Genomic DNA, 27,478 nt, shown 5'->3' with positions numbered 1-27,478 from the left:
AGAGTGGCATCCTCGGTGTCTGACCGCTGCATCAGTCAGTATCTTCTGGTTTTAAGTCACTCCAGCCCAACCCAAACTGATTTAAACAGGAAAGGAATGCCTCGGTTCATGAAATTGAAAAGTTCAGACATCTTTCCTCTACATGGAACCGTAGACTGTGTGACCTTTTGTGCCTGGCTTCTGTCACTGAGCACCACGTTTTTGAGGGTTATCTACTTTGTAGCATGTATCAATACTTCACTCCTTTCTATGGCCCAATAATATTCCATTTTATAGATATGCCTTACTTTTTTGGTCTATTGATCAGTTACAGACCTAGGTAAAGTCACAGAGACAGAAAGCAGACAGTGGTTACTAGGGAGAAGGAAGAGATAGGGGATGGCAGGTGACTGCCTAATGGGGACAGGATTTAATGTTGGGCTGAGAAAAAAGTCTTGGAACTAGATGAGGTGCTCATTGCATGACATTGTGAGTGTGTCAAATGTCACTGAAGTGTACCCTTTATTTATTTTTAAAGATTTTATTTATTTATTTGACAGAGAGAGATCACAAGCAGGCAGAGAGGCAGGCAGAGGGAGCGGGGGAAGTAGGCTCCCTGCTGAACAGAGAGCCTGACACAGGGCTTGATCCCAGGACCCTGAGAACATGACCTGAGCCGAAGGCAGAGGCTTAACCCACTGAGCCACCCAGGTGCCCCATAAAGTGTACACTTTAAAGTGGTTCATGGTTAGATTTTTTTTATTGCTGTAAAAGATACACAATATTTGTTATTACATATACATACATAAGACATATATATTTGATAATTATAAATACAAATTTTTATATTTGAATACTATATAAATAAATAGAACATTTATTATTTTAACCATTTGTAAGTGTACAGTTTAGTGGCATTAAGTCTGCTCACAATGTTGTCTACCCATTACTACTACATCCCAAACTGTTCCTCTTCCCCAACAGAAACTGTGTCCCCATGAAACACTGACTCCCCACCCCCGCCTCCAACCCCTGACTCCCACCATCTACTTTCTGTCTCTGTGAATTTGCCTGCTCTAGGGACCTCATGGAATCCTACAATAATTGTCCTTCTGTTTCTGGCTTATTTCACTGAGCAGAGCGTTTTCAAGGTTCATTCATGCTGTAGCATAAATCAAAAGTTCATTCCTTTTTCTGGCTGAGTAATATTCCATTATATGTATATACTACATTTTGTTTTCAGTTAATGGTTAACTTTATGTTATATGAATTTCATCTCAATAAACAAGGATTCAAGGGTAGAGTCAGCTCCAGGTACAGCTTGATCTTTATCAGAAGAGATGTGGCTTACTTTTTCCCCTTCTGTGCCAGTCCCCAAGTCAGACTGCCCAGGGTTCAGCTTCTCCCCTGTCCTGTTATGTTTCCCACACCCCCATTTCTGTCTCTTCACAGTTCCTGTGCCTTAAGAACATCCGAACATTCTTGTCTACCTGCTGTGAGAAGTTTGGCCTCAAGCGGAGTGAACTCTTTGAGGCTTTTGACCTCTTCGATGTGCAGGATTTTGGGAAGGTAAGCTGGGGCTGAACTGCTCATGGGGCTGGGCACGTAGAGCTGAGAGATTGGATTTTAGTCCATTTCCATCGGGAAAGCTAAGTGCTGTCGGGGAGAAGAATAGGTAAGTCAGATGAGGCAACACACCAGGTACAAAGAGCATGGGACCTGTGCAGCTGGGTTCCAGTCCCTTCTTTGCTACTTGTTGTGTGACCTCAGATTTGTGACCATGCCTCTCTGGTCCCTTCTTTCTAACACAAGAATGATATCATCCTATGCTTTCTGAGTGGTTATAAGGATTGCATAGAAGAAGGCAATCAAGTGGTGGGTGCTTAGTTAAGGGAACCTTGACCTACTACATGGAGAAGTGAAGGTGGAGAAAATCCTAAATTAGGCTCTTAGGGGTATGGATCTAACCATAATATCTAGCCTCAGATGTTGGAGTCTGAGGCTATGTTCTGGCATGTGGGTGGGTAAGGGGCTTACTGAGCAACCGTGGCCCTTGTCACAGGTCATCTACACCCTGTCTGCTCTGTCCTGGACCCCAATTGCCCAGAATAAGGGGATCATGTGAGTAACCATTTGAGCCGGCATCCTTGGGTTGATCTGGCCCTAGTCCTTCCCTCCTGGAAGTGCCCCTCCCACCCGGCCCCCAGGCCTCTGGCTCATACCATTGTGGCTCCCCCAGGCCCTTCCCCACTGAGGAGGACGGTGTGGGTGATGAAGACATCTACAGTGGCCTGTCTGACCAGATCGAGTGAGTGTCTGCGACCACCACCCTGCCCTGGGGGTATGAGGGGACACGGGCTGCCCTAGGGAGTCTGAGGGGACAAGGCCCTGCTCTAGGGGGTTTGAAGGGACATGGTCCTGCCCTGGGAGGTGAGGTCTGAGAGGACATGGATCTGCCCTGTGGATCTGAGGGGACACGAGTTTGATTTGGGTGGGACCTGAGGGGTCCCTGGCCTGGGAGCTCCGGGGGCCCTGGCTGACTCCACACCCCTCAGCGACACGGTGGAGGAGGATGAGGACCTGTACGACTGCGTGGAGAACGAGGAGGCGGAGGGCGATGAGATCTATGAAGACCTCATGCGCACGGAGCCCATGCCCATGCCGGTGAGCGGGGCTGAGTGCCGCGTCTGGGCGGGCGCATGGCCGGGACCATGGCAGCCCCGGGTCCCCTAACACTGACCTGTCCTCCCCATTCTCAGCCCAAGATGACAGAATATGATAAGCGGTGCTGCTGCTTGCGGGAGATCCAGCAGACAGAGGAGAAGTACACAGACACACTAGGCTCTATCCAACAGGTGCGGTGCTCGGACCCAGCCCCTGGCAGGCGCATGCGCGGGAGCTGGGCGGGCAGGTGCGCATGCGTCGGTGCGGTGGCCTCTGGGCCCATGCATGAGAGGCCACCTGTGCCTCAAGAGGGCCTGGAGCTCTTCTCTGCCCCCATTGCTTTCTGCTTCTTCATCTCTGCTTTTCTCTTTCATCCTGTCTCCTGCGTTGATCTGTCGCTCTTTCCTTCGGGGTCTCTCCTTCTTCCTGTGTTTGTCTTTCTTTCCCTATGTGTGTCCATTTATCCCTGTCTATACTGTTCCTATATCCTTGTCCTGTCCTCCTGTCTTGATTACGTCTCTCTGAACCTCTAGTCCCTTCCTTTCAGCCATTGCTTTTTGAGCAGTTTTATTGAGAGAACCTTAATATACCATACAGCTTACCCATTTATTGGGTACAATCCAGTGGCTTTTGGTTTATTCACAAGATTGTGCAACTGTCACCCTGTTTCGTTTTAGAACCGTTTCATCATCCCCTCAAAGAAAACCCATACCGTTTAGCCATCACCCCCTGAACCCCCATCCTTCCTCAGCCCCGACAGCTATTAATCTGCTTCCCGTCTCCATGGATGAGCCTGGTCTGGACGTGTCACTCACATGGAGTCACACGCCGTGTGGGCTTCTCTGTTGGCTTCCCTCCCTGAGCGTCGTGAGCTCAGGGTCCATCCCCGGGGCAGTGCGAGTCGGCGCCTCGCTCCTGTTCAGGGCCGATTTTCCCGTGCGTGAAAGTGGACCCACTCATCCACCGATGGACATTTGGGGTGTTCCCACTTCCTGACTGTTATGAGGAAGTGCTGGGACAGGTGTTTGTGTGGACATTCTCCAACAGTCTTTCTCTCCCAGTCTCTCTTTCTGACTCTGCCGCCTTGTCCCCGTCTCTCTGGGACTGGGTTGGAGGAAGAGGTTTTGGTCTCCCTCACCCTTCTGTCTCCTCCCACAGCACTTCATGAAACCCCTGCAGCGGTTCCTCAAACCCCAAGACATTGAGATCATCTTCATCAACATTGAGGTGAGCTGACCAATCCCAAGTCCTCCTGGCCTCCGTCCAGTGGGGACCACCTTCTGGCCCCGCCAGTCTCTGGAGTGCGGGGGTGGGAGTTGAGCGATGTATGGCAGGGGGGTGACCCGTCTCCTGTTTGGCTTCCTGAGCCCCGGCCCTCACCCCTTTCTCCGAGTAGGACCTGCTTCGCGTGCACACTCACTTCTTAAAGGAGATGAAGGAAGCTCTGGCCGCCCCAGGTGCGCCCACTCTCTACCAGGTCTTCATCAAATACAAGGAGAGGTGAGACCCAGCTGGCCAGCCCACACCCCTGGAAGTCACCCTGTCCTGCTCAGGCTGGACATTTGAGAGAAGTTGCCCTCAGAGACTACTGGACAGGCAGGGCTCTTCCTTCTTTGCTCATGGGCAAGGGATTGCTCATCTCTGGTCCAGTCCTCCGCTCTGCCTCTTTGGGACTGTGTGGTATTGGAAAATCACTTAACCTCTCTGTGCTTCTGCTGCCACATCTATTAAAATCAGTGTGGTATAGGAACATACCTCCTAGGGTGTGGTGAGGTTTAAAAAATTGCAGCCTAAAGTGCTTCGCACAGGGCCTGGCACACAGTAGGTGCTCTGTAAGTGTTGGTTAAATGAACGTTGGAGAGCCAATATACCAAGTGCTAAGAGCTTCTTCTGCGTCATCTCGTTCAGTGCTACCATAGCTCCTTGTGGGAGGTGCCACTGTTATTCCGTTTTACAGATGGGGAGACCGAGGCTCAGCATCACCAGTCTGGGAAGAGGCGGGGCCTGGACTGCCACCCAGATCTGCCTGACCGTGGTGCTGGCTACCCATACCGGCCCCCTGTCCTTCCCTCAGGTTCCTCGTCTACGGCCGCTACTGCAGCCAGGTGGAGTCGGCCAGCAAGCACCTGGACCGTGTGGCTGCTGCCCGGGAGGATGTACAGATGAAGCTGGAGGTGGGGGCCTGGGCCACATCTGGGGGACTCTCTTACTCCTTCCCATGGCCCCAGGGGCGCCCAGCAGGAGACGGAGTGGGTGGTGCCACTTTTTGCAGCAGCCCAGCCAGGGACCTGCCCTCCGAGGGTTTGGGGAGGGAGGTACTGACCAGCCGAGTGGGAGGGATGGAGCAGGAGGAGGCAGGTGGGAGCACTGAGCCCTGACCGCAGCTGAAGCCCAGCTCTGGACCCAGCGCTGGCGCCAAGCTGAGGTCCTGACCCTGAACTGAACTCTTGAGTCCAAACTGATCCCCAGCCCAGCGTGGGCTGAGCCCCAGCCTTGGCTGTGCCCCAAGTCCAGGCTGAGCTTCAGCTTCACACCAAGCCCCCACCCTGGGCTGAAACCACCCTGGCCCAGTGTGTCTCGTGGAAGCCCGGACAGGGCAGAGATGATGAGCAGTCCCCTGTGTGTGCCGTATGTCCGGCCTCGTGGAGGCCCTGCCCACCTGTGTCTCCCCCTTGCCAGCCCCACTCAGTTCATGGAATCTGGGGCTTCTGCCCCAGGCAGGATTTGCCAGCCTTCCAGGAAATTCTTCCTTTTATTTCCTTGGGGGAGACACGATGCTTCATGTTCTAGAAACATCCATACCTGTCTCCCCCTCATCTTGCTCATCTCTTTCTCTGGCCCCCCAGGAATGTTCTCAGCGAGCAAACAACGGGAGGTTCACCTTGCGGGACCTGCTGATGGTGCCCATGCAGCGGGTCCTCAAGTACCACCTCCTTCTCCAGGTGCGCGAGAGGGGCGGGGCAAGGGCGTGGCTTCCGTACCTCTCTGTGTCCTAGGAGTGGGGTGCAGCGGGGCTTCCAGGGGCCAGGCTCTAGGACCCTCTGGGAGGAAGGAGGAAGCTCGCAGGCCAGGCCTGCCTGGAGGGCCCTGAGAGGAGAGGGCAGGCCCAGGTGATGCCTGTCTCTGTGGGCCACGCAGGAGCTGGTCAAACACACGCAGGATGCGGTGGAGAAGGAGAGCCTGCGGCTGGCCTTGGATGCCATGAGGGTAAGTGGTCACACACACGCACACGTGCATTCAAGGTAGTGCAGACCAGGCACATGGTCCCACCCAAGGGCAGCCCCTCCTCTCACCAAGAGTGACACACCTCTGCGACCAGTGAGTGATTCCCAGAACCCCCGTTGGGGACAGGACATGCTGAGGACACCGTCTCTATACCTCCTGCCAGCCCCTGGTGGGAGCTGACCCCTCTCCCCAGCCAGGTAGGGGATTGCGTGGGGGTAGCCTCCTACCTGTCCCACCCCCAGGACCTGGCCCAGTGTGTGAATGAGGTCAAGCGGGACAACGAGACGCTGCGGCAGATCACCAACTTCCAGCTGTCCATCGAGAACCTGGTGAGGGGGTGGGCCAGGGAGAGCCAGGCGTGTGGCCATATGGGGAGAGCATTTGGTGTCCTCCTTGGTGGCCCCTTGCCAGACCCCCTTCCTGCCGCATAGGACCAGTCTCTGGCGCACTATGGCCGGCCCAAGATCGACGGCGAGCTCAAGATCACCTCCGTGGAGCGGCGCTCCAAGATGGACAGGTGGGTGGAGCCAATAGATAGAGGGTAGAATCTGAGCAGGGGTGGGGCCAGATTTCTAGTTATACCGGGGGGTGGAGCCTGGGTGGACAGGCCGGGAGGACCAGCATGGATGTGTGGGTGGAGCCAAGACTGACAGGTGCTGGGATCAGTACCCATCGTGGGGGTGAGATCAGGATGGACAGGCGGGAGGGCACTGCCAATTTGGCCACAGGGGAGGCGAAGGGCAGGAATCCTAGATGGACAGCACGGGGGGGCCAGGAAGGTGGAGGAGATCAGGCAGGGAGCCTGTGGGGACTGCTGTCGGGAGCCGGACAGGGGTACCTGACCCAACTGCTCGCAGGTACGCCTTCCTGCTGGACAAAGCTCTGCTCATCTGTAAGCGCCGAGGGGACTCCTACGACCTCAAGGACTTTGTGAACCTACATAGCTTCCAGGTTCGAGATGATTCCTCTGGAGATCGAGAAAACAAGAAGGTGGGCTCTGAGGCCAGAACTGGGCTCCCCAGTGCTGGGAAGCCCCCGTGCAGCTCAAGGCTCTCCCCTTGACCTTTAGAATGCCCGCGTGTGTGTGTCCGTATGTGACCTGAGTGTGTATATGCCTGTGCGTGCGTGTGATTTTAGAGTTATGGATGTGTATTTGGTTCTCCTCGGTAGACCATTACAAGGGAACCCACGCTGGGTTCTCCTGGAGGCAGAGGCTGTTCTGGCCTGACCCTGTTCTCCCCACAGGGGGTAGGAGAAGAGAGGCTGTGTGGTCCACTCTCTGCAGAGTGGATGCCCTCATTCTGAACCCTGCTTCCTTGCAGTGGACTCACATGTTCCTCCTGATCGAGGACCAAGGGGCCCAGGGCTATGAGCTGTTCTTCAAGACACGGGAACTAAAGAAGAAGTGGATGGAGCAGTTCGAGATGGCCATGTGAGACCCCCGCCTCCTCCGGCCTGTCTGCATACAGGCAGGGGCTGAGAGGCAATTCTGTGCTCCATTCTGCAGGGCCCCTCTGAACCTCAGTTTCCTCATCTGGGAAATGGGAGGGATAGGCTTTTGATGCTGCCAGCATTTCAGAATGCCACGGGTCTGTGTGAGCTCCTGCCGCCAGGCTGGACCCCTCTTCTTCCTCCTCCTCCTTTTTCTTTCTCTTCTTGAGGTGAAATTCATGTAACAAAAATTGAGCTATTTAGAAGTGCGTGTTTGGGTGGCATGTAGTACATCACAGCGTTGTGCAATCATTATCTCTGTCTAGCTCCAGAGCATTTCCATCCTTTCAGAAGGTAACCCTGCAGCCACGAAGCAGTCACTCCCCATCCCCCTCCCTGCTCCCAGCCCCTGGCAACCACCAGTTTGGCTTGGTCTCTACCCCTGTTCGTAGCAGCACTACTCACAATGGCTAAAAGGTGGCGACAACCCAAATGCCCATCAGTGCTCGGAGGGAGAGGCACGATGGGATTGATGCAGCATATCCAATATGGCAGCTCTGATGCGTCCAAGCGGCAGCACGCATCCCTACTTCATTCCCTTGTGCAGCTGAATACTGTTCCATCACATGGAATTCTCTCCCCTCTCCAGCTCCAACATCTACCCTGAGAATGCTACGGCCAACGGGCATGACTTCCAGATGTTCTCCTTTGAGGAGACCACGTCGTGCAAGGCTTGCCAGATGCTGCTGAGGTGGGCATCTGCGAGGCTGGCCCTGGGGCCCGGGCTTGGGCAGCTCTTCCTCCTTAGAGGGACGCCTCCAGCCATCTGTCCCCCGAGTTGGGAGGTGGGAGGCTCTTCCTTTGAGTTTCAGCTCCCTCATCTCTCTCCTGCCTTAAAGAGAACCCAAGGGGACCCTTGGCAAAACGATGGCCTATGTCTGTTCAACATCACTGACTTTCCTTTCTCCTGCTTTGGTGTCCCAGAGGCACCTTCTATCAGGGGTACCGGTGTCATCGGTGCCGGGCACCTGCACATAAGGAATGTCTGGGAAGGGTCCCTCCGTGTGGCCGACATGGGCAAGGTACCACTGGGCGAGAGAGGGTGGGAGGTAGGCTTGGCTCTGTGTGGGCTATTTCCCATCCTCACTATTTCTTTTTCCATCCCATAGATCTTTCAGGAACTATGAAGAAGGTAAGACCCAAATGCTCCTTTCTCTGCATGGCAAATCATGGGGATTCAGGAGGGGTGGGCAGGACCCTTTGCTGGGTGCTCACATAGGCGCTGAGGAGGCCCCAGGCTGGGCCCAGTAGCCACACTTGCTTTCTTGGTCTCTCCCTCCAGGATAAACCACATCGCCGGGCTCAGGACAAGAAAAGGAATGAGCTAGGTGAGTCTGGGGTGGGGGCAGGGGGCGGGATGTGCAGTGTGGAGCAGGAGGAAATCCAGTCCTTGCCTCAGATCTCACAATTATATTATTGACAACATAAGGTCCTGCTTATAAAGCTGGGATCCCATTTGTTCCACTCCTAGAAACCTGAAAGGAATTTAAAAATAACCAACTCAAATTCTTTACTTGCTTTGCTCAAGCACTAGGAAGAGAATGCATAGGGTAGTAACAGTCCTTACTAAGATGCTCTCTCTCTTACTACCCACTTCTCTTATCCACTGTCTCCTTTTGCATGTTCTCTCCCAGGCTCCTTTTCTAGCCTTAGTCACTAGGCACTCCTCTGACTGTTCTCTCCTTTCCTCTTGACTCCATGCCACAGAATCTTACTATGATATGTGGTTTCAGCAAAATGCCCTCCACCTGGAAGACGGGGAAGTGAAGGACATGGGTTCTTTTTAGCCCAGCGGCAGGGGGTGGGGGGTGGGGGGGAGGTGCGGAGAGGCTGGACTCATTCCTAAGTTAATGAATTTTGTGGAATCACAGCAGGGATGGCTGACTTGTGTTTAGTATCTACTGTATGCATCATCTGGGGCAAAGGATGGCTGGAACACCTGTGCTTCCTGTCCCCCACGCACCGGAAGCTCTCAGACTTTCGTGAAGACATGACATTGTGATGGGGGAAGTCGAGGGTTTTCTGAAGCATGAAACTGAGGGACCTGACAAATCTGAGGCTTCAGGGAAGGCTTCTCGTAGGAGAAGGCATTTAGGTGGACATTCGATGGATGAGGAGGAGTTAGGCAGGTGAGGAGGAGGGCAGGGGTGTTCCAGGCAGAGGGAACAGCATGTGCAAAGGCTAAGAGGCAGGGTGTGCATGTGTCCAGCCTTCATTAAACACATGAGAATAGTTTGGTATGGCTGGTGGAAGTAAACCCTTTGCCCATAGTCATACAGAGTCAATGTAAAGACCCAGATTTCGTATCTACCTATCCCTATCTACCTATATTCATATACAGATATCACCATATAAAGGTCTATAGATATCTATAATCTAGATCAATAGGTAGATATAGATATACCAGGTTTATCTGAAATAGTAAAAAATTAGAAACAAATGATCTCAACAGGAGGGATGTATATATCATTGTGTGTATCTATATTGCATAATCAGTTTTATTCAAAACTAAATACCAGCTTTATTTGTTTTTTAAAAAGATCTATGTATTTATTTGTGAGAGAGAGAGAGAGAGACCAAGTACAAGCAGAGGGAGAGCAGGCTGACAGAGAAGCAGGCTCCCCGCTGAGCAAGGAGCCTGGTGTGGAACTCCATCCCAGGCTCCTGGGATCATGACTTAAGCCAAAGGCAGATGCTTCACTGACTGAGCCACCCAGGCGTCCCTTCACTTGTTTTTTGTTTGTTTGTTTGTTTGTTTAAGATTTTACTTATTTATTTGAGAGAGAGAGAGACATAGGGCACAGGGGGAAACAGGCTTCCTGGTGAGCAGGCAGCCCGATGGATCTTAGGACCCTGAGATCATGATCTGAGTTGAAGGCAGACACGTAACTGACTGAGCCGCCCAGGGGCCCTAACTTTATTTGTTAAAAACTAGAAGTGACCCAAATGTCCTCAATGAGGGAAATACAGATAAGCATCTGTGTATTTATTATATATAAATATATATTTAGGCATATCATAGATATAGGTTAATATGCATATTTATACCTAATTATATGCATATATTATATGTAACATTATATATAATATATATTATATATTACATATATACACACATACTTTTTATTAAGATAGAAAATACATCCTGTAAGATTTATAATGTGAACACATCTTAACTAAATGGCTCCGTGAATTTCTACCCCTGTAACTGCCCCACAGATCAAGGTATGGAACATGTCACTGAATTCTAGAAATACACGGTTCAATACAAACTGAAACTAGTTTAAATAACCCAAAACCCCTGTACTCAGCCACACTGGCCACAGTGCCTGTGCTCCATAGCCACCTCTGGCTAATGACCGCCCTACTGGACAGCACAGACTTTTGAACATCTCCACCACACAGAAGATTTTCCTAAACAGTGCTGCTGGTCCATTCCCAACTGACTCTCATCACCATAGATGAGTTTTGCCTTTCTTTGAACTTCACAAAAATGAAATCATGTGGTATGTCCTCTTCCTGCTTCTGGCTTCTTTGATCAGCATCATGTTGGTGAGACTCACACCTTGTTCGTTGCTGTGTAGTATTCCATTGTAAAATTATATTGTACTTGGCATATCCATTTTATTGAGGACATTGGGTTGTTGCCAGTTTTTGGTTTTGTGAAGAAAGCTCATCTAGGATTTTGGTGGACATGAGTGTTCACTTCTCTTGGTCACGTACACCTGAGTGGAATTGTCGGGTCACAAGATAGACACCTATTTAGCTTTGGGAGATAAGGACAGACAGTTTTCCCAGGTGGACTCTCACCAGCAATGTAGGAGAGTTCCAGGTGCTCCATATCTTCACCACCATTTGGTGCTGTCGGTCCCTACTTTTTGCCATTCCGGTGGGCTGTGAGACCCAGTTTTGAACAACTATGACCACCAATCACACCGAGCCACCACCTTCCCTCCCCTCCAGGCCTGCCGAAGATGGAGGTGTGTCAGGAGTACTATGGGCTTCCTCCACCCCCTGGAGCCTTTGGACCTTTTCTACGGCTCAGCCCTGGAGACATCGTGGAGCTTACCAAGGCTGAGGCTGAACAGAACTGGTGGGAGGTACAGGCTGGACTGTGGGAATGTTGGAGAAGGACCGGAGTGTGGCATCATGGGCATAGGCAGTTCCTAGAAGTGACTCTGGCAGGGGAGGCTGGTCTGGAGGCAGCCTCTGGGAAGGGTGGTAAACATGGGGATTTCTAGGGCTGGCCTGGCCCTTCTGAGCTGGCTGTCTTCCCAAGAAGTTGATAGTGGCATGACTCTGTGGGTCATGGTCCTGCAGACCACAGAGAGATAGATGGACAGACAGAGTGGCCACTAGGTAGAAGATCAGCACACACACATACACGCATGAATGCCTATAACCTCTCTGTGTCCTTCCCTCCTGGCTTTTTAGGGCAGGAATACGGCTACCAACGAAGTTGGCTGGTTTCCCTGTAACAGAGTCAAGCCCTATGTGCATGTGAGTGCCTCAAATCTGGACATAGTGAGGGCAAGGGGGTCCAGAGAAGGTCCCATGAGGGTGGGAAGCCTTGGGGTGACACCCCTGAGATAGGGAGGACCTGCCCATCATGATAGGTCATTCCCAAGTCTGTGTTCTGCCCAACTTGCCTACTGAGCCCAGAGTGGGGGCCACACAGAGAATGATGACCCGTCCTTTCCCCCTTGATTCTTCTTGTATGAAGGTTCTCTCCCTCATAAAGGAGAAGGAACAGGAGCCAGAAGACTGGCCAGTCCCTGTTTCCTTCAGAGGCAGCGAATGTTGTCCCATCAGGTGCAGTAGCCACTCACACCTCCTGGCCACCTGCCCACAGTTTGCCCCACCTCTGTTCTTCCCCTGTCCTCTGCTCACCTGACCACCTCATTCTCTGATGACCTCAGATCTTTCCCACTCTCCCCAGACCTCCTTCCCTTATTGTAGTTGCCCTCTGCCTGCTTCACAGCCCCAATAGGAACCCGCAGAGGGGAAACTCCCCTGTTTTGTTGCTTTAATTTTGTATCATTCAGGCTTCCAGAAAGGTTGCTAGAATAATGCAAAGAACTCCAAATAGCCTTTCCCAGATTCAGCAGCTGTCAACATTTTGTCTCATTTGCTCTTTCATTCACTCTTTGCACATTTTATTTTAAAAATTCATATTATGTTTTTTCTTGAGGCATTTAAAAGTAAGTTTACAGACATATTTTCCCTTCACCCTTAAATACATCCTAAGAACAAGAACGTTTTCTCACATATCCATAGCATGATTTTAACAAACAACCCTGATTTTGACACTTGATGTTGACATTATACTATGATTTAATCTATAGTCCATATTTAAATTTTGACAAATTCCCCCAAAATTGTATTTTAGAGATTTTTTTTCTTTTTTGGCCTGGGGCTTCCTGGTTTCTCTGTAATGGAGCTACATTATACATTTCCAATTCCATGGTTCTGTCCAAGTTTATTCGCAGATGTTCTACTATAAAGACTAGCTGTGTCCTAATCAATCAATCAACTTACCTATCAATTGTCATCTATGTATCTAATGATCATCTATGTATCTGTGTCTCTGTGTGTCTCTTAATCACTTATGTATCAATTTATGTATCAAGCTTCTATGTACCTGTGTAGCTGGGTGTGTGTCTGTCTGCCTGTTGGTCAGGTATGTACGTATGCATTTATCTCAGGAAATGCCCGTGGATTCTTACTTCAAAATTGTCCCAGCTTTGGCCAGTGGGAGCCCTTTCAGGCTGGCTCATCTGTTCTTTTGTTATGTCCCCATTATTATCGGAGCTCTTCCTCATTTTCTGGCATAATACCAGACCTACCTTGTACTTTCCACACCCCAGTCTTGGAATCCACCGTTTTCCCAAGGAGCCCTGGCCCTTTCAGTGGGACATGGCATTCAGGAGCCAAGATCTGGGCATCTCTCCAGTTTCTGCCTTCAGATGTACTGCCTTCCTAAAGCTACACCCAGCTTAGCCTCCTCCTCTCCCATTACAATGAAGTCTCTGAGAAAAGAGAAAAAAATGACAATTCTCCTTTCTACTCAAGGATTCCATCCTCCTGGCACCACCTACCTTACGAGATAACTACTGTTATTTATTTCCTGTGTGCCTCTCTGGTGTTTCTTAGTGCACATCCAAGTAGATACAAATACCGATTCTCATGTTCCCCATGATATATTCAGAAGATTTGATACTCATTATTTTGCTGCCCTCCCCTTTGCCCCTTGCCCCTTAATATATCTCGGGATCTTTTCATATTACTATATGTAGACCATTTTATTCTTTTTTTTCCCTTCAAATAATTGAGGTGAAATTTGAAAAAACATAAAATTAGACATTTAAAATCCACACTTCAGTAGTACTTAATGCATCTTGCAACCACTTCATTTACTTGAAATATCTAGAATAGGTACACCCACAGGGCCAGAAAGCAAATGGGAGATTCCCAGATATTAGAGGCTGGGGAGGAATAGGGACTGACCATTTAATGGGTGATATGTATGGGTTTTCTTTTGGGGTGATGTTTTGGAACTGGATAGATTTTTCCTCATTCTTTTTTATTGTTACTATTTTTCAATTATGGTAAAACACACATAACAAAATTTACCATTTTAGCCATTTTGAGTGGTGCACTAGGAAGATTCACAGTTATACAACCATCACCACTGTCCATTTCCAGAACTCTTTTCATCGTGCAAAGCTGAGACTCTGTCCCCATGAAACATTAATGCCCCACCCCTTCCCTCAGCCCCTGGTAGGTGGTGGGAGCCATCTGCTTTCTGTCTCTATGGCTTTGACTCCTCTCGGGACCTCAGATGAATGGTGTTGGTCCTTTTGAGAATGGCTTTTGCACTGAGCATAATGTTTTCAAGGTTCATCCATGTTATAGCAGGTGTTGGAATGTCCTTTTTTTTTTTTTTTTAAAGATTTTATTTATTTATTTGACAGAGATCACAAGTAGGCAGAGAGGCAGGCAGAGAGAGAGGAAGGGAAGCAGGCTCCCTGCTGAGCAGAGAGCCCGATGCGGGACTCATCCCAGGACACTGGAATCATGCCCTGAGCTGAAGGCAGCGGCTTTAACCCACTGAGCCACCCAGGTGCCCTGGAATGTCCTTCTTTAAGACTGAATAATAGTCCATTACCTGTTCATCTCTTTGTGGGCACATACCTTTTGGCTATCATGGATAATGTTGTTAGGAACATGGATGGGTAAATCTATCTTTCTTTGATCCCTGTTTTTAATTCCCTTGGGTAGATACCCAGAAGAGGAATCGCTGGGTCATATCGTAATTCTATTTTTAGTTGTCAGGAACTGCCATCTGTTTTCTCTAGCAGCTGTATCATTTTACATTTCTGCCAGTAACGCCATAAAATTTCCAGTTTCCCTATAACCTTGCCAACACTGTCTTCTGTTTTTGTTGTTTGTTTTGTGGTTTGGTTTTGTTTTGTTTTACGGTAACCCTCCGAACGTGGTGGAAGCAAGCACCTTTGTATTTACTCAGACCAGGAGTTGGGCTTTTTGTAAATAGACAATGCAGGTTTTCATCTTTGCAGATCAGAAGCTCTCCTCGTGACCTCTTACCGCTGCCAGAGAAGTGCAAAAGCACAAGAGGGCATGACTGTGTTCTAGTAAACATTTGTGTTTTGGGACTTTGGCATGTGAATTTCATCCCATCCCCACAGGCTAGGCAATATTATTCTTCCTTTAATTTTTGTCAACCATTTAAAAACATAAAATCCATTCTTGGCATGAGGGTCATGCTAAAACAATTGGCTGCTTAGTCTCTCAGTGAACCGCACAGTGCCCGGCACTCAGTAAGTGATGGTGGAATGAATGATAGTAGATGATAGTGAATAATGGAGTGCCTTGCGAACCTGGGCTCTCGATCCTAAATCCCAGTCTCTGTCTGTGTCCCCAGGGTCCCCCTCAGGACCTGTCTGTCCATCTCTGGTGAGTAGAACCACGTTTCTTATTTTCAACTTGAGGCCCCCTGGGGTCCCAGGTTGAGCATGAGAACCATGCTCCAACCCCTTGGTTACTCATTTTTTGAACTCTGGGTATTGACCACCAGGTTGAGCCCTGTGCCCAGGGCTGCTGAAGAGCGAGCTAGCAAAAGAGGGTCCCTGACTCTGGGAGATTAGGGTCTCACTGGAAGGAAAATGATGGTGGGGATGGGAATAGCAGCTCCTCCCTCCTGCTTTTGAATATCTGTTGCAGGTAGAACAGTGAGGGTTAGAGGTTTACAGTGTTGCTTCTGTAGCCCACTGAACTGGGTGCAAATGCTGAGTCCCACATTTCCCAGCTAATTCAACCTCTCTGGGTTTTAGCTCTCCTTTCTGGAAAATAGATTGATACCAACATCTACTTTATAGGGTTTCCATAAGGCTTTAATGAGCTATTACCTGTACAGTTCTTAGTCCTGTGCCTGGCACACAGTAAGCCCTTTATTATCTATGATTAGATTAGATCTGTTCCTATTGTGGTCATCTCATTATGACTACATTTCATCCATTCTAAATGCACATTTTTTTTTCATGTTTGAATCACTCTGACATTGGAATGGCTCTTACAGTCAATGGAAGATCAGTCTTCTGCCTAATATTATGGGTGGGAGTTTTTATTTCATAATGGCCCGTGAAAGAACAGTGCCCTTTACGGTTGCTGGCGTCCTAGATGATGTCACATGGGACTGTTTCTATGAGCACTGTGTCAGCACTTTTACGAGCACTTCAAATTCTCATAATAACCGTTTGCTTTTCTTCCTGCCTTTTGGCAAAGAAGGAGGAAACCGGGGCTTAGAGAGGGGAAGTGATTTGTTCAGTGTCACACAGTGAGGAAGTGATGAGACAGGATAGAACCCATCTGCCCCCATTCCAGAGCCAGAACTTGCTGCCCCTCAAGAGTCATATTAACACAAGGGGCATAATAACGCTCACATTTCCTGAGCTCTGACTGTGTACCAGATGCACTGGCTGCATTACTGCCAGTGGTCAGAAATGCCGCTCTGGGAGGAAAAATGCTGCTTTGGGGTGGGGGCAGTTTTAGCTTCCTCTTTTCAGAAAAGGAAATTAGGGCTCTGAGTGGCAAAATCAGTTCCTGAGGTCACAGAGCAACCAAGGGGCAGAATCAGGATTCAGACCCTATCTCTGTCCTCTCCTACTGGGATGAGGTCATCACGCCTGGAGCTGGGTCACTCATTTCCGGTGCAAGATTTGAGGGGGTGTCAAAAACTCAGGGATTGAGCTCCATAATATTTCAACGTGGCACTTCATGGAATCAAAAGCAAGGCAAACGGGGGCGCCCGGCTGGCTCAGTCGCGAAGCGTGCAACTCGGGGTGGGGAGTTTAATCCTCTCATTGGGTAGAGAGCTTACTTAAAAAAAAAAAAAAAAAAAAAGGCAAGGCAAAAAAAAATCCATGATAAGCAAAATATCAAAATTATAAATAAAGATGGGATCTGACAGGGCTGGGGGTAGAAAGAGGTGACACAGTGAACCCCCAAACCCAGAGTGAGGTCTTGTCTTTATTTAAAGCCTTAACGTTTTGTTCCCCATGGGGTTTTTGCATTATTAAAAAAAATTTTTAAATTTATTCATTTGAGAGAGATACAGAGACAGAGGCAGAGCATAAGTAAGGGGAGAGGCAGAGGGAGAGGGAGAAGCAGACTCCCCGCCCAGCTGGAGGCTTAACCCACTGAGCCACCCAGGCACCCCGACTTTGCATTAATTTTTAAAACTGAGTTGAAATCCACATAACATACAATTAACCATTTAAAGTGGCATTTATATTCATATTTACATTTCTGTTACATATGTCCATGTATGTATCATACATAGTTTTATTTTACCTCAAATTAATAGATACAATTTATGTTGTATATTTACATTTGCAGCTAAGTGCATTCATGTGCACCTTTACATATCGTCTATAATTACTTATGATCTATAATCGGTGCATATAGGTTAACTATTTACGTTTATAATATAATACATTCAATATTCATATTCACATCATCCATAATTGTATATTCTCTGTAATTAGCATATATTATTTATGTTATGTATCTATGTCTACAACATAAATGTATTTATATCCAGTGGCTTTTGGTACATTCCCAGGGTTGTTTGGCCATCACCACTATAAGTCCAGAACATTCCATCCCCCCAAAGGAAAGCCCACCCCCGTTAGTGGTCACTCTAGCCCCCCCAGCCCCTTGCACTCACCTCTGACCCCTCTGACCTCCTCCCGTCCATGGAGGAGCCTGTTCTGGGCGTGTCACACACATGGAACCACACCCCATGTGGCCTTCTCTGTCTGGTTCCCTCCCTGAGTGTCGTGGGCTCAGAGTCCCACGTCGTGGGCTCAGAGTCAGGGGCAACACGTGTGGGCACCTCACTCCCTTGACGGCCCCTTTGGATTTTTTTCAGAGGGAGAGTGTTGGCTCCCTCTTCACTGTTTGTACCTGGGGCTCGTGTCTCACTCTCCTCACCCAGTTTCTGTCCTGGTGGCCACAGAGAGGGGTGAACAGTGGGCACTCAGAAAATGTCCATCCAAGCATTGCCAAATTCCAGATTAAAGGTAAAAACCCCTGCTTTTCTACACTCACACTCTCAATCAAATGTGTGGGTACCCAAACAATTTGGTAATTCTTCCCTCTCAGCTTGGGTGTCCTACAGTTCAGTCCACTTCTGACACTACCCACCTGGAGATGGCATCAGACCCCACAGGTTAGGGGTTGGTTCAGACCAGACTGTCTGCACATCAGGTGCCAATCTCAAGTCCAGCCTTCCAGGACTTCTCACTGACCTGCTGCAAATTGTAGGCTCCCACAACCCCCTCCCTGGCTGGCACAAACTCCTAGAACTCAGAAAATCCATTTATTAGATAAACAGTTTATTATAAAAGGGCGTATCAGGGCACGAGAATTCCTGTCCCCTTCAAGGTCCTTCTAGCAGGACGAAGAATCCAATTGACACAAGACAGACCAATAAGGAGAAAAATCAAATTTAAGAATCAAATTGACACGAGACAGATGAATGGGAGAAAAATCAAATTTAATTTTGTAGGTACAGGGAATCCACACAGACATTGAAACCCAAAGACAGTCAGGCAAAAGGAGACATACATGTCATTCTGAACTAAGGAGAAGGGGGCAAGGGTGTGGGATGTCAAAGGGAGGGAATGGACTTCACAGGAAGATGAAGAAGATTAAATGTCTGGTACACAAATGTTTGCTGGGCCACTGGGGATTTGATCGAATGGGCCTCACTAAGTTCCTCTCTGTCTGCCACACCTTCTTCGTAGCCTCACGTAGGTATCTGGGGCGACAGCTGCTCTCCTCCCAGAGTGGGTCCTTTGTCTGAATTCTTTTTAGTTATTTGTTGGGGAGGTAGAGTTTTTCCTGAATCTGCTGGGTTTTGATTGCTTTTTAAATTTTTTAGATTATATTTTTTTATTTGTTAAAGATACAAAGAGAGAGAGCACCAGCAGGGGGAGCAGCAGGCAGAGGGAGAAGCAGGCTTCCCGCTGAGCAAGGAGCCCAATACCGGACTCAATCCCAGGACCCGGGAATCATGACCTGAGCCGAAGGCAGACACTTCACTGACGGGGCCACCTAGGCATCCAGGGTTTTTACTGCTTTTTAACTCAAAACGGTCTTCATGCTAAATTGGCCCATTTTGGAGCAACCTGCTCTGGGACTGTCACCCACTTAAAAAATCACAGGCATGGGGGCAGTGTGGACCTCTCTCTTTGGTATATGTCTACAGGTACGCCGGCCCTATGGAGCGCGCAGGGGCAGAAAGTATTCTCACCAACCGCTCGGATGGGACGTTCTTGGTGCGGCAGAGGGTGAAGGACACAGCAGAATTTGCCATCAGCATTAAGTAACTAACTCCTCCTTCCCTGACCCCCTATGACCCGGGTGCTGCAGGAGCCTGGGAAGAAGGGAATGTACAGTTATGACAACCTTCCGTTACTGAGCCCCGCAGTGTCCTGGGTGGTTGCATCCATCTTACTCCTTTTCCTTGACTGACAGCCCATGAGAAAGAGCTGTGCCTCCCAGACAGGCTCCAAAAGGCGTTTAGCACATTTGAGCAAGAGGAAGAATTGCCAGGTGGACCAGTGCTAGCTGACCCCTTTGCCCATGCCTGTCTATGGTGTGCAGCATCTCACTCATGGTGACTCGTTCCCTGGTTGGTTTTGTAATTTTGTCTTGTGATGTCCAGTGGGGATTTCCCGGTGGGAATCTTGTGCTGCTTGGGTCTCCAGAGATTTTGAATTTTTTTCTGTTGATCACCAACAGGTTAGTTTTTTTTTTTCCAGGTTAAACATTTTAGGCTAATTCCTTAGTTTCCCAGACTGTGCAGGTAGTTTAAGTTCAAACTCCAAACCTACACGAGGGCCGGCGTGAGGTTCTGAATTTCAAGGGCAACATTTCCATTTGGGGTCTGAGACAGACAAGCTTTCTTATGGTCCCCCTATGCGTCGGGTGGTTTTTCTAGAAGATGTAGTATTCGCTGGTCCAGGCTTATGGGGTGTGGGTGGGTCTCAGTGCTAACCTCCACCCCCCTGGACCCAGTACCTCATCAAGGCATAAGCTACTTAGTTAGCAAGATCAGCAAACCCCATAGGGTAGCAGTTCACTCAGCAAGCTCAGTTTTAATTTCAACCTCATTTTTGGCCTCTGGGGATTTCCCTTTACTTTTTTGAGAGCTCAGCGCTTTTTTTCCCTCATCATTTCTAGTTTTCTGTGGTCAGATTTCTTTTGGGGGGGGGGGCGGTTATCTAGTTTTCTATGTTGACAGAAGTGAATATCGCTTCCATGTCTTCACTAGTCTGTGGCCCGCCATGTTGGTGGAAATGAGTCTCTTTTCCCATCCTGCAGATTCTAGGTCCTCCAACTTGGGGGAAGCACAGATCTCATCCTCTCTATTCTAGACCATGGCTTTCTTTGCAGGATCTTTGTGACTTCTCAACAACTCTGTGAGTCAGGGAAGGAGATTCGTATAGACAGGGGAAGAAACGAAGACTCCTCCCAGGGAAGGGATCCTACTGGGGAAGCAGGAGGCATTTTCTTCAGTCTTTGGGTTTCAGTGGTTGTTCCCTCTTTGAAGTTGTCAAGATTGTTTCTTCCATGGTTGGGGCTGTGTAGCCTGGGGGGCACTGAACCTGGGCGTGGGATGAGCTTGGGTCCCCAGCCTCAGGGCCCTGTGACCCCCTGTTCCTCTCTCTCACTGCTTCCAGGTATAATGTTGAGGTCAAGCATATTAAAATCATGACAGCGGAAGGACTGTACAGGATTACGGAGAAGAAGGCTTTCCGGGGACTTACGGTAAGGGCCAATCTACCCCAACCTCAGCCTCCTAGAATCTAGGAGGAGAATCTAGCCCTCCCTGAAGCTCGGGACCCCATTTATTGCACAATCTTTTTTGTCCTCCAAACTTGATTCTGAAAAATCTTCCCCTCATTTTTTTATGTCTGAAAAATTTCCAAAAAGTTATTAGAATGGTGAAATGAACATCTGTGAATCCTTCACTTAACTAATAGTTCTTATTCTGCTTCTTTTGCGCCCTTTCAATCCCTCCCCCCTGCACATTTATTTAGCCCTATATAAGAATAAGTTGCAAGCATCTACACTCTTCACCCAAAAATACTCTAGCATGAATATCTGGAGAGCCAATACATTCTTGTACCTCACTACAGTATCATTATTACTCAGAAAGCTGAGCATTGAGGCAAAATTCTTATGTAATATACAGTCTATTTTCCAAACTCCTGATTGTCCCAAGTATCCCTTTTATAGCTCTTTTGTCATTCAGAATATAATCAAGAATCACACATTGCATTTAGTTTTTATCTTCTTAGTCTCCTTTCATTTGTAGTACTTTGCCAGTCTTTTAAAATCTTTCTTTCTCTCTCTCTCTCTCTCTCTTTGTCTTTCATGATACTGGCATTTTTGGAGTCAAAACTCTAAACCATGAGACATTTTGTTTTGTCTTAGCTGCTATGCTCTACTGCCCCCCCTCCCAGGGCACTGTATTCCAGATCTGTCCTTTTCCAGATGTGAGACCCTGGACAAGTAATTTGTCTTCTCTGGGACTTGGTTTCTCCATTTATAAAATGGGAGAATCATGAATGTATTCATCTTTCATGATTATTAGGAGATTTTGATGATGTGTGATTATACACTGACCAGCACACAGTAGGTACTCAGGAAAAGGAATTTGTTAATATTAGAATAATTAATTGTAAAAATAAGTCTCTTGGCACCTACAGTAGGGGCTGATTTTGGTGAGCTGGTTATCAAGCAAGTTGATTATTTGGTAAATTTATTATGAAGTGATCTGTTTATTAAGAGAACTGGCTTTAGGTAGTGTGATCTCCTCCCCTTAGAATGGTCCTGGTTGCCCAGGAAGGGAATGAGCTTCCTGTCATGGGGAACAGTCAAGGAGTCACTTACCAGGGGTGCCAGAAGGAATAGCATCAGTCCCGCTGTCCTTCCAGGAGCTGGTGGAGTTTTATCAGCAGAATTCCCTAAAGGACTGCTTCAAGTCACTGGACACCACACTGCAGTTCCCCTTCAAGGAGCCTGAGAAGAGAGCCATCAGCAGACCACCAGGTAGATGTCTCGGGCTGGGGGCCTGTGCCCCAGCTCCTTCCTACTGTAGAGGGCAAGTTTGGGGATGCCATGGACATTCCAGTGGGCATACAGAGGTCATGTCTGGTAAACAGTGGGAGCTTCTTCTCATACTAGTCTGTCCCTTTGCTCTTGAGTGGTTTCCATGTTCATTTGCTTGGGTGGGAGGTGGGACAGAGGTTACTTTTGTATTTGGGAAGATGAGGACACTAGGCACCAGAAGGGTCCTCACCTGCACCTTTTAAGCCTGTATTTTTATATCAATATCAAGGAATAATTAGTATCTATAACATTCTCTCACAAAAAGGCAAGACCTTTAGTGCACTCTTCTCTTTTCCATTGCATCTCTCCCCCATAGTTTCATGGACATTATCTGGAATATTGGATACAGTTTTCTATGAATTAAAATAAATATGACATGTTTTAAGAATTATTTCTTAACAACTGCATTTAACTTCTCAAATATAGTATCAAGAATTATTCAGACTCCATCTATATTTCTTGTTTTCCATATTTTCCTTTAATTTTTTAAATTCCTTTTTCTGATTCAAATGTCATTTTGCTAGGGAGCATCCTGAAGTATGCTTTTCAGAAAAGTCACATGGGTGGTATAGTTTCTGGATTCTCATATATCCAAAAAATTTTTAAAGAGAGATTTAAAAATTAATTATTATTAAAACATTACATTTTTGAAAAAGCAACACCAGCATAACATCAGGACTCCAGTCCTCATCAGAGAATCCTCATCACCCAATGGGGTAAATGTTTGTGTCTGTCCACACATTACTTATTTGTCCTGGTGTATTTATGGATCTTAGCATACTTGGAGAAATACTACAAATTATTTTTCCATTCTACAATGTTGCTTAATATTTTACTATGAAAAGTTATCTGTGTCTTTTCCCCCTTATATATCTTTCTTTTATTCCCTTTCTTTTTTGACCTTTGGTCCTCTTCAGGATAATTAACATTAACCACCTCGAATGAATTTCTCCATATCTTCCCTTTATTCCTTTCACTATAAATATATAGAAACCATTTATAAAAATTCACAAATGGCATTATTTTCTAAACCTGGATACTGGTTGGGCTAGAAGGATGATGCAGAAGTACAGTTGTGTCCCCTCAGATCACAGGGCACCCAATACTCTTCATGAAGAAGTATTGAGGGACCCTTTGTCCTGTGTTACTCTCCCGAGAGCATTGCCTTCCTCCAGCTGTCCCTAGGTGGTGGGCAGGTGTCTGCTCCAGGCCCTTTACCCACCTCTGCTCTCCCCTACATAGCAGGGAGCACCAAGTATTTTGGTACAGCCAAAGCACGCTATGACTTCTGTGCTCGGGACCGATCAGAGCTATCCCTCAAGGAGGGTGACATCATCAAGATCCTTAACAAGAAGGGACAACAAGGCTGGTGGCGAGGGGAGGTCTATGGCCGGGTAAGTTGGAGCAAAGCTTGGCAGCCTGGGGAAAGGGCATGGAGTGACCTGTCTATTTGTCCTATAGCCTGGAATTGTGGAATAGAGCAGGTGGGGACTGGCCCCATAGGTCTTCCCTGCTCAGAGGGGAGGAAAGGAGATAGAGATTTCATTCATTTCCATAACTTGTATTTATTTACTGAGCACCTACTATGTGCTGGGCATTCTCCTGGGTGCAGAGGATACAAAAATGAGTGTGGTACAGTCACTGTCCTTGTGAAACTCAGAGTCTAATGAAGATGATAAACATGTAACCAAGCAGGTACAATACTAAGTGGTCGGGATTGAGATGGGGAATCATGGGGAAGGGTAGGAGCATGAGAGGAGGACTTCTGAGAACCTAAGGTGATCACTGAAAGGTGAGTAGTTAACCAGGCAAGAAGGTCATAGAGAGGGTGGAAGAGAGTATTCTAGGCAGAGACACCAGCATGTGCAAAGGCCCTGGGGTGAGAGAGTGATTAGCGTGTTGGGGGGACGCAAAGGGAGGGATTTTTGTCTGTCTTGTTCACGGCGGTGTCAACAGTGATTGGCACATTAATAGGTCCTCAATAAATATTGAATGCATGAAGAGACATATAACTGGAAATGACCACTTTGCCTTTTGTGCTTTTTTGCCTGCCTGCATTTGGACTGTTAGGAGGGACCACATGGTTCCTCAAAAAATTTTCTACCTGGTTCTTATTTTTGTCTTATGAAGACAGAGAGTCTTTATTTTATCAATGAATGAGTTCCTAGTCTCTAGAATACTGCCTCACTTGTAATGGTTTCTCAAAAATATTTGCTGAATGAAGGTAAGGACACTCGTCAGGAGCTTACATTCTATTAGGAGAAACATATGTGAAAAAACAGTCCAGATAATTGCTTAGATGAAGAGTTTTGTTAAGAATTGTGAGGGTAAGTTCAGTGTGCTGTGGAAGACAGTTGGGTTTCTCAACTGTTTCTCAACAGCTGAATTCTCAGCTATAATGAACTCGTCCATCCATCCATCCATCCATCCATCCATCCATCCATCCATCCTCTTAAGAAGTATTTATTAAGCATCTCCCATGTGCCAGGAACTTTTCTAGACTCTTGGGAATCTAATGGATAAAACAGACATCAATCCTTGCCCTTGAGGAGCTCATGTTGTAGTCGGGGGGGGGGGGGACAGACAACAAGCCCATAAATAAGTAACATATAATCAATAAGATACTGACAAGTGCTACAGAGAAAAATAAAGCAGGGATAAGGAGTGTTGGGGTGGGTGGGGTTTGCAATTTTAAACAGTGTGGTCAGGAAGGTCTCACTAATAAGGTGACATGTGATAGAGAATTCTGGAAGGTATGGGGGGGTTGTATCAGCCATGTGTACCTCTGGGAGATGTCCTTTCTGGGGTAGAAGTTGTGGCAGGTGCAAAGATGGCAGGTGCAAAGGCCCTGAGGTGTGAGGGAACCTTCCTGTTGAGGAACAGTGGGGAATGTGCAGAGGCTACCCTGACCACTTCCTCTTCTCTTTCCAGGTTGGCTGGTTCCCCTCCAACTACGTGGAGGAGGATTATTCTGAATACTGCTGAGCTTTGGCACACTGGCGGAGAGATGAGAAAGTCCAGGCTCTGAGCCCAGGATGAGCAGGCAGCAGGGCCAGGGGGGCTGTGACAGGTCCCAGTGGCCCAAGAATCCAGGATGGACTGTGGAGGGCCAGTGTCCAGCTGGCAGAGCTCCTGGGATGATGCCATGCCATGGTTAATTTATAACACACTGGTTTTCTCTTGGGGCCCCTCAAGAAGGTGGAGCTCAAGGCAACAGCTTTTAATAAAATGATGAAAGGAATGACTGCTGTCATTCAGGAAGACCTGGATGGGAAAGGGTGGGAAAGGACATGGGGGCACGGATGAAAGCCCCCTTCCCAATCTTCACCTTCCAGCTTTATCATCTTGCTTTGCCATTTAAGATAAGACCCCAAGAAGGAAACGGGACCCCCACAAGACAGGAAAGAATTTTACACTCACAGATTCCAGATCACAAAAATGTAACTTTCCTATGTTTTTTCTGTGCTAGAACTTAGCTACCCTCCAATTCTACTAAGAGGTAGAGACTTCACCTTAGTTTCCCCCAAGATCAGGTTTAAATCCCAAGGGCTTTGGCATTGGGGTATTGGGGAGATAGCTGGTACTTGGTGGTACCACACTATCACACTATCACTCTGCCACCTGCAGAGACGTCATGGTTTCTACTTCACCTCTGGTTCCTCTGTGTCTCCCACATCCTTCTTGGCACATGCAAGACATCTGGCTGTTTGTCCTGAAATGCTGAGTGGAACAACTCTACCTCTTGGTTTACCTGAAACAGTCCTGGCTGTTATACCCTGGGATAGTTACTAATCATGATCCTTTTCATTCTCCAAAGTGTTCTGGTGGGTGATAAATTATATGGTCACTGTCTTAGGTTGGGTTTCTCTAGAAGCAGAGCCTGAGACAAGGATTTGGATGTGCAAAGTTAATCTGGAAGGTGATCCCAAGAAGTAGCCAGAAGGGGAGGGGGAAGGGAGAAGGGGAGAGGAAGGAGCCAGTGAAGGGAGCACTGATGAGCAGGCGGCAGCTGCAGGCAACAGGGGATCATTCTTGTTGGGAACCCCTGGAAATCCACCTAGAACATTCCTTACAGTTGAAGTCCAAGGGAGCTGCGGTATGTGTTCACCAACTTCCATCAGTCATTACTCGAAAATTGCTTGTATCTAGTGGCTGGAGAACCACAGGCATTTCTGAAACCGTTGACCTGTTGGATATTGTCAGTGGGTGCCTGGGGTGCTGACAGGTTCTGCTGCATTATCCCTAAGTACAGAGGAACTGCACGCGTACCCCTTTGCACTCATCCCTACCCAATGGATGTTGCCCTATGCAGGGTGTGGGGAGCCTCTGCAGAGCTTGCTATATCCTAGGGTCCCTAGGGCTCCAGGAAACCTTTTTCTCATATCACCCTGAAGTCATCTAAACTGGGGTGTGAGGATAGGACACAGGGATGTTTCTCTGGACCCCTCTCTTTGCCTCCACCTTTGGAGAGCCATGACCTATCTCATTGTAGGAAAATTTGCTTCAGTCTGATCAATTCTCTTCTACATACATGACTAGATTTTTTTCTTTTCACTTAATAGATTTAATATTTTTTAAAGAAAATGTGGCCCAGTATACACAGTATAAGACGCACCATCCTCACCAGTTTTACATGACTAGACCAGTAAGTAGTGTGACGTATATGGGTTGTGCAACAAGTTTCTAGAATTTTTCACCTTGCAAAACAGACACCCTGTCCCCATTAAGCAACAGCTCCCCATCCTCTCCTCCCTCCAGCCCCTGGCACCCAGTATGGGCATATTTTTATTGGGAATTCTTTGGGGCTTAGATTTTGAGGCTCAAAAGCCAATATGCAAAATCTCTAGAAAGGTTTTTTTTTGAAGTTCAAAAGCCAAAAAGCTGTTCCTTAGGTAACTCTCCTGCAGGTTGTAGAAATAACCCATTGGAGGCAGAAAGTTGATAGCCAGGTCTAGGGAAGGGCCATGGGCTATATGTTACTTTGGGGGAAAAGAGTTAGTAATTCTCAATACTACCCTCCCACACACACACTAATAGCAGAGGCAGCCCCATGTCAAGCGTGTGCCATGGTAACACTGTCCAATGCCATCTCACAACCAGCATCATGGGCAGAAGAGCATCATGGCCACAGCTCTGGGAAGATCCTAAGGTCAGCTTTGCTCCTGTAAGATTAGATGTAACATTCTGGGAAAGTGACATCACCTCTCTGAACTAGAGAAATATGAGAAATTCCCCACCCGAGGGTGCAGAGTTGTCTGGGAACTAAGTGCAAAGCCACCCTCTTAACCATCGCTCTAGTGGCTGGTGGGAACCTCGTGGTTCTGCCCTCAACCCAAGGACACCAGTACCCAGACAGCACCTGCACACACCAGGCCAGGCGCACAACCTGGACTCCCATATTTCCCATCTTTGA

The 27,478-nt window shown here is 47.9% G+C and overlaps 1 protein-coding gene across 7 annotated transcripts in view; it reads left to right on the top strand.

Annotated features, from left to right (window-relative positions):
* The window catches only part of LOC111161665 (vav guanine nucleotide exchange factor 1), a 47,781-nt gene extending 22,475 nt beyond the window's left edge, over positions 1-25,306 (top strand). Inside the window, exons 2-27 of one of the 7 annotated variants that reach the window (XM_022525442.1) lie at positions 1,432-1,548; positions 2,042-2,100; positions 2,219-2,287; positions 2,535-2,643; positions 2,739-2,834; positions 3,802-3,870; positions 4,040-4,143; positions 4,718-4,817; positions 5,490-5,585; positions 5,782-5,850; positions 6,111-6,197; positions 6,306-6,385; positions 6,726-6,858; positions 7,269-7,300; positions 7,949-8,050; positions 8,284-8,381; positions 8,469-8,491; positions 8,642-8,687; positions 11,323-11,459; positions 11,794-11,859; positions 15,305-15,336; positions 19,154-19,270; positions 20,631-20,718; positions 21,891-22,005; positions 23,308-23,459; positions 24,997-25,306. In XM_022525442.1, the coding sequence (XP_022381150.1) occupies positions 1,432-1,548; positions 2,042-2,100; positions 2,219-2,287; positions 2,535-2,643; positions 2,739-2,834; positions 3,802-3,870; positions 4,040-4,143; positions 4,718-4,817; positions 5,490-5,585; positions 5,782-5,850; positions 6,111-6,197; positions 6,306-6,385; positions 6,726-6,858; positions 7,269-7,300; positions 7,949-8,050; positions 8,284-8,381; positions 8,469-8,491; positions 8,642-8,687; positions 11,323-11,459; positions 11,794-11,859; positions 15,305-15,336; positions 19,154-19,270; positions 20,631-20,718; positions 21,891-22,005; positions 23,308-23,459; positions 24,997-25,050 (2,250 nt within the window). In that variant the 3' untranslated portion in view covers positions 25,051-25,306. Of the gene's footprint in view, positions 1-1,431; positions 1,549-2,041; positions 2,101-2,218; positions 2,288-2,534; positions 2,644-2,738; positions 2,835-3,801; positions 3,871-4,039; positions 4,144-4,717; positions 4,818-5,489; positions 5,586-5,781; positions 5,851-6,110; positions 6,198-6,299; positions 6,386-6,725; positions 6,859-7,190; positions 7,301-7,948; positions 8,051-8,283; positions 8,382-8,468; positions 8,492-8,641; positions 8,688-11,322; positions 11,460-11,793; positions 11,860-15,304; positions 15,337-19,153; positions 19,271-20,630; positions 20,719-21,890; positions 22,006-23,307; positions 23,460-24,996 lie in introns of all 7 variants that reach the window. The other 6 variants (XM_022525441.1, XM_022525440.1, XM_022525439.1 and 3 more) reach the window with 6 other exon arrangements.
* The last annotated feature ends 2,172 nt before the right edge of the window (positions 25,307-27,478 follow it).

Source organism: Enhydra lutris, unplaced genomic scaffold, assembly GCF_002288905.1.
Source record: "Enhydra lutris kenyoni isolate GAN:26980312 unplaced genomic scaffold, ASM228890v2 scaffoldscaffold86, whole genome shotgun sequence".
Classification (NCBI taxonomy): Eukaryota; Metazoa; Chordata; class Mammalia; order Carnivora; family Mustelidae; genus Enhydra; species Enhydra lutris.
Note: the sequence above shows the minus strand (reverse complement) of the source record. Positions and strands in the feature narration are given on the sequence as shown.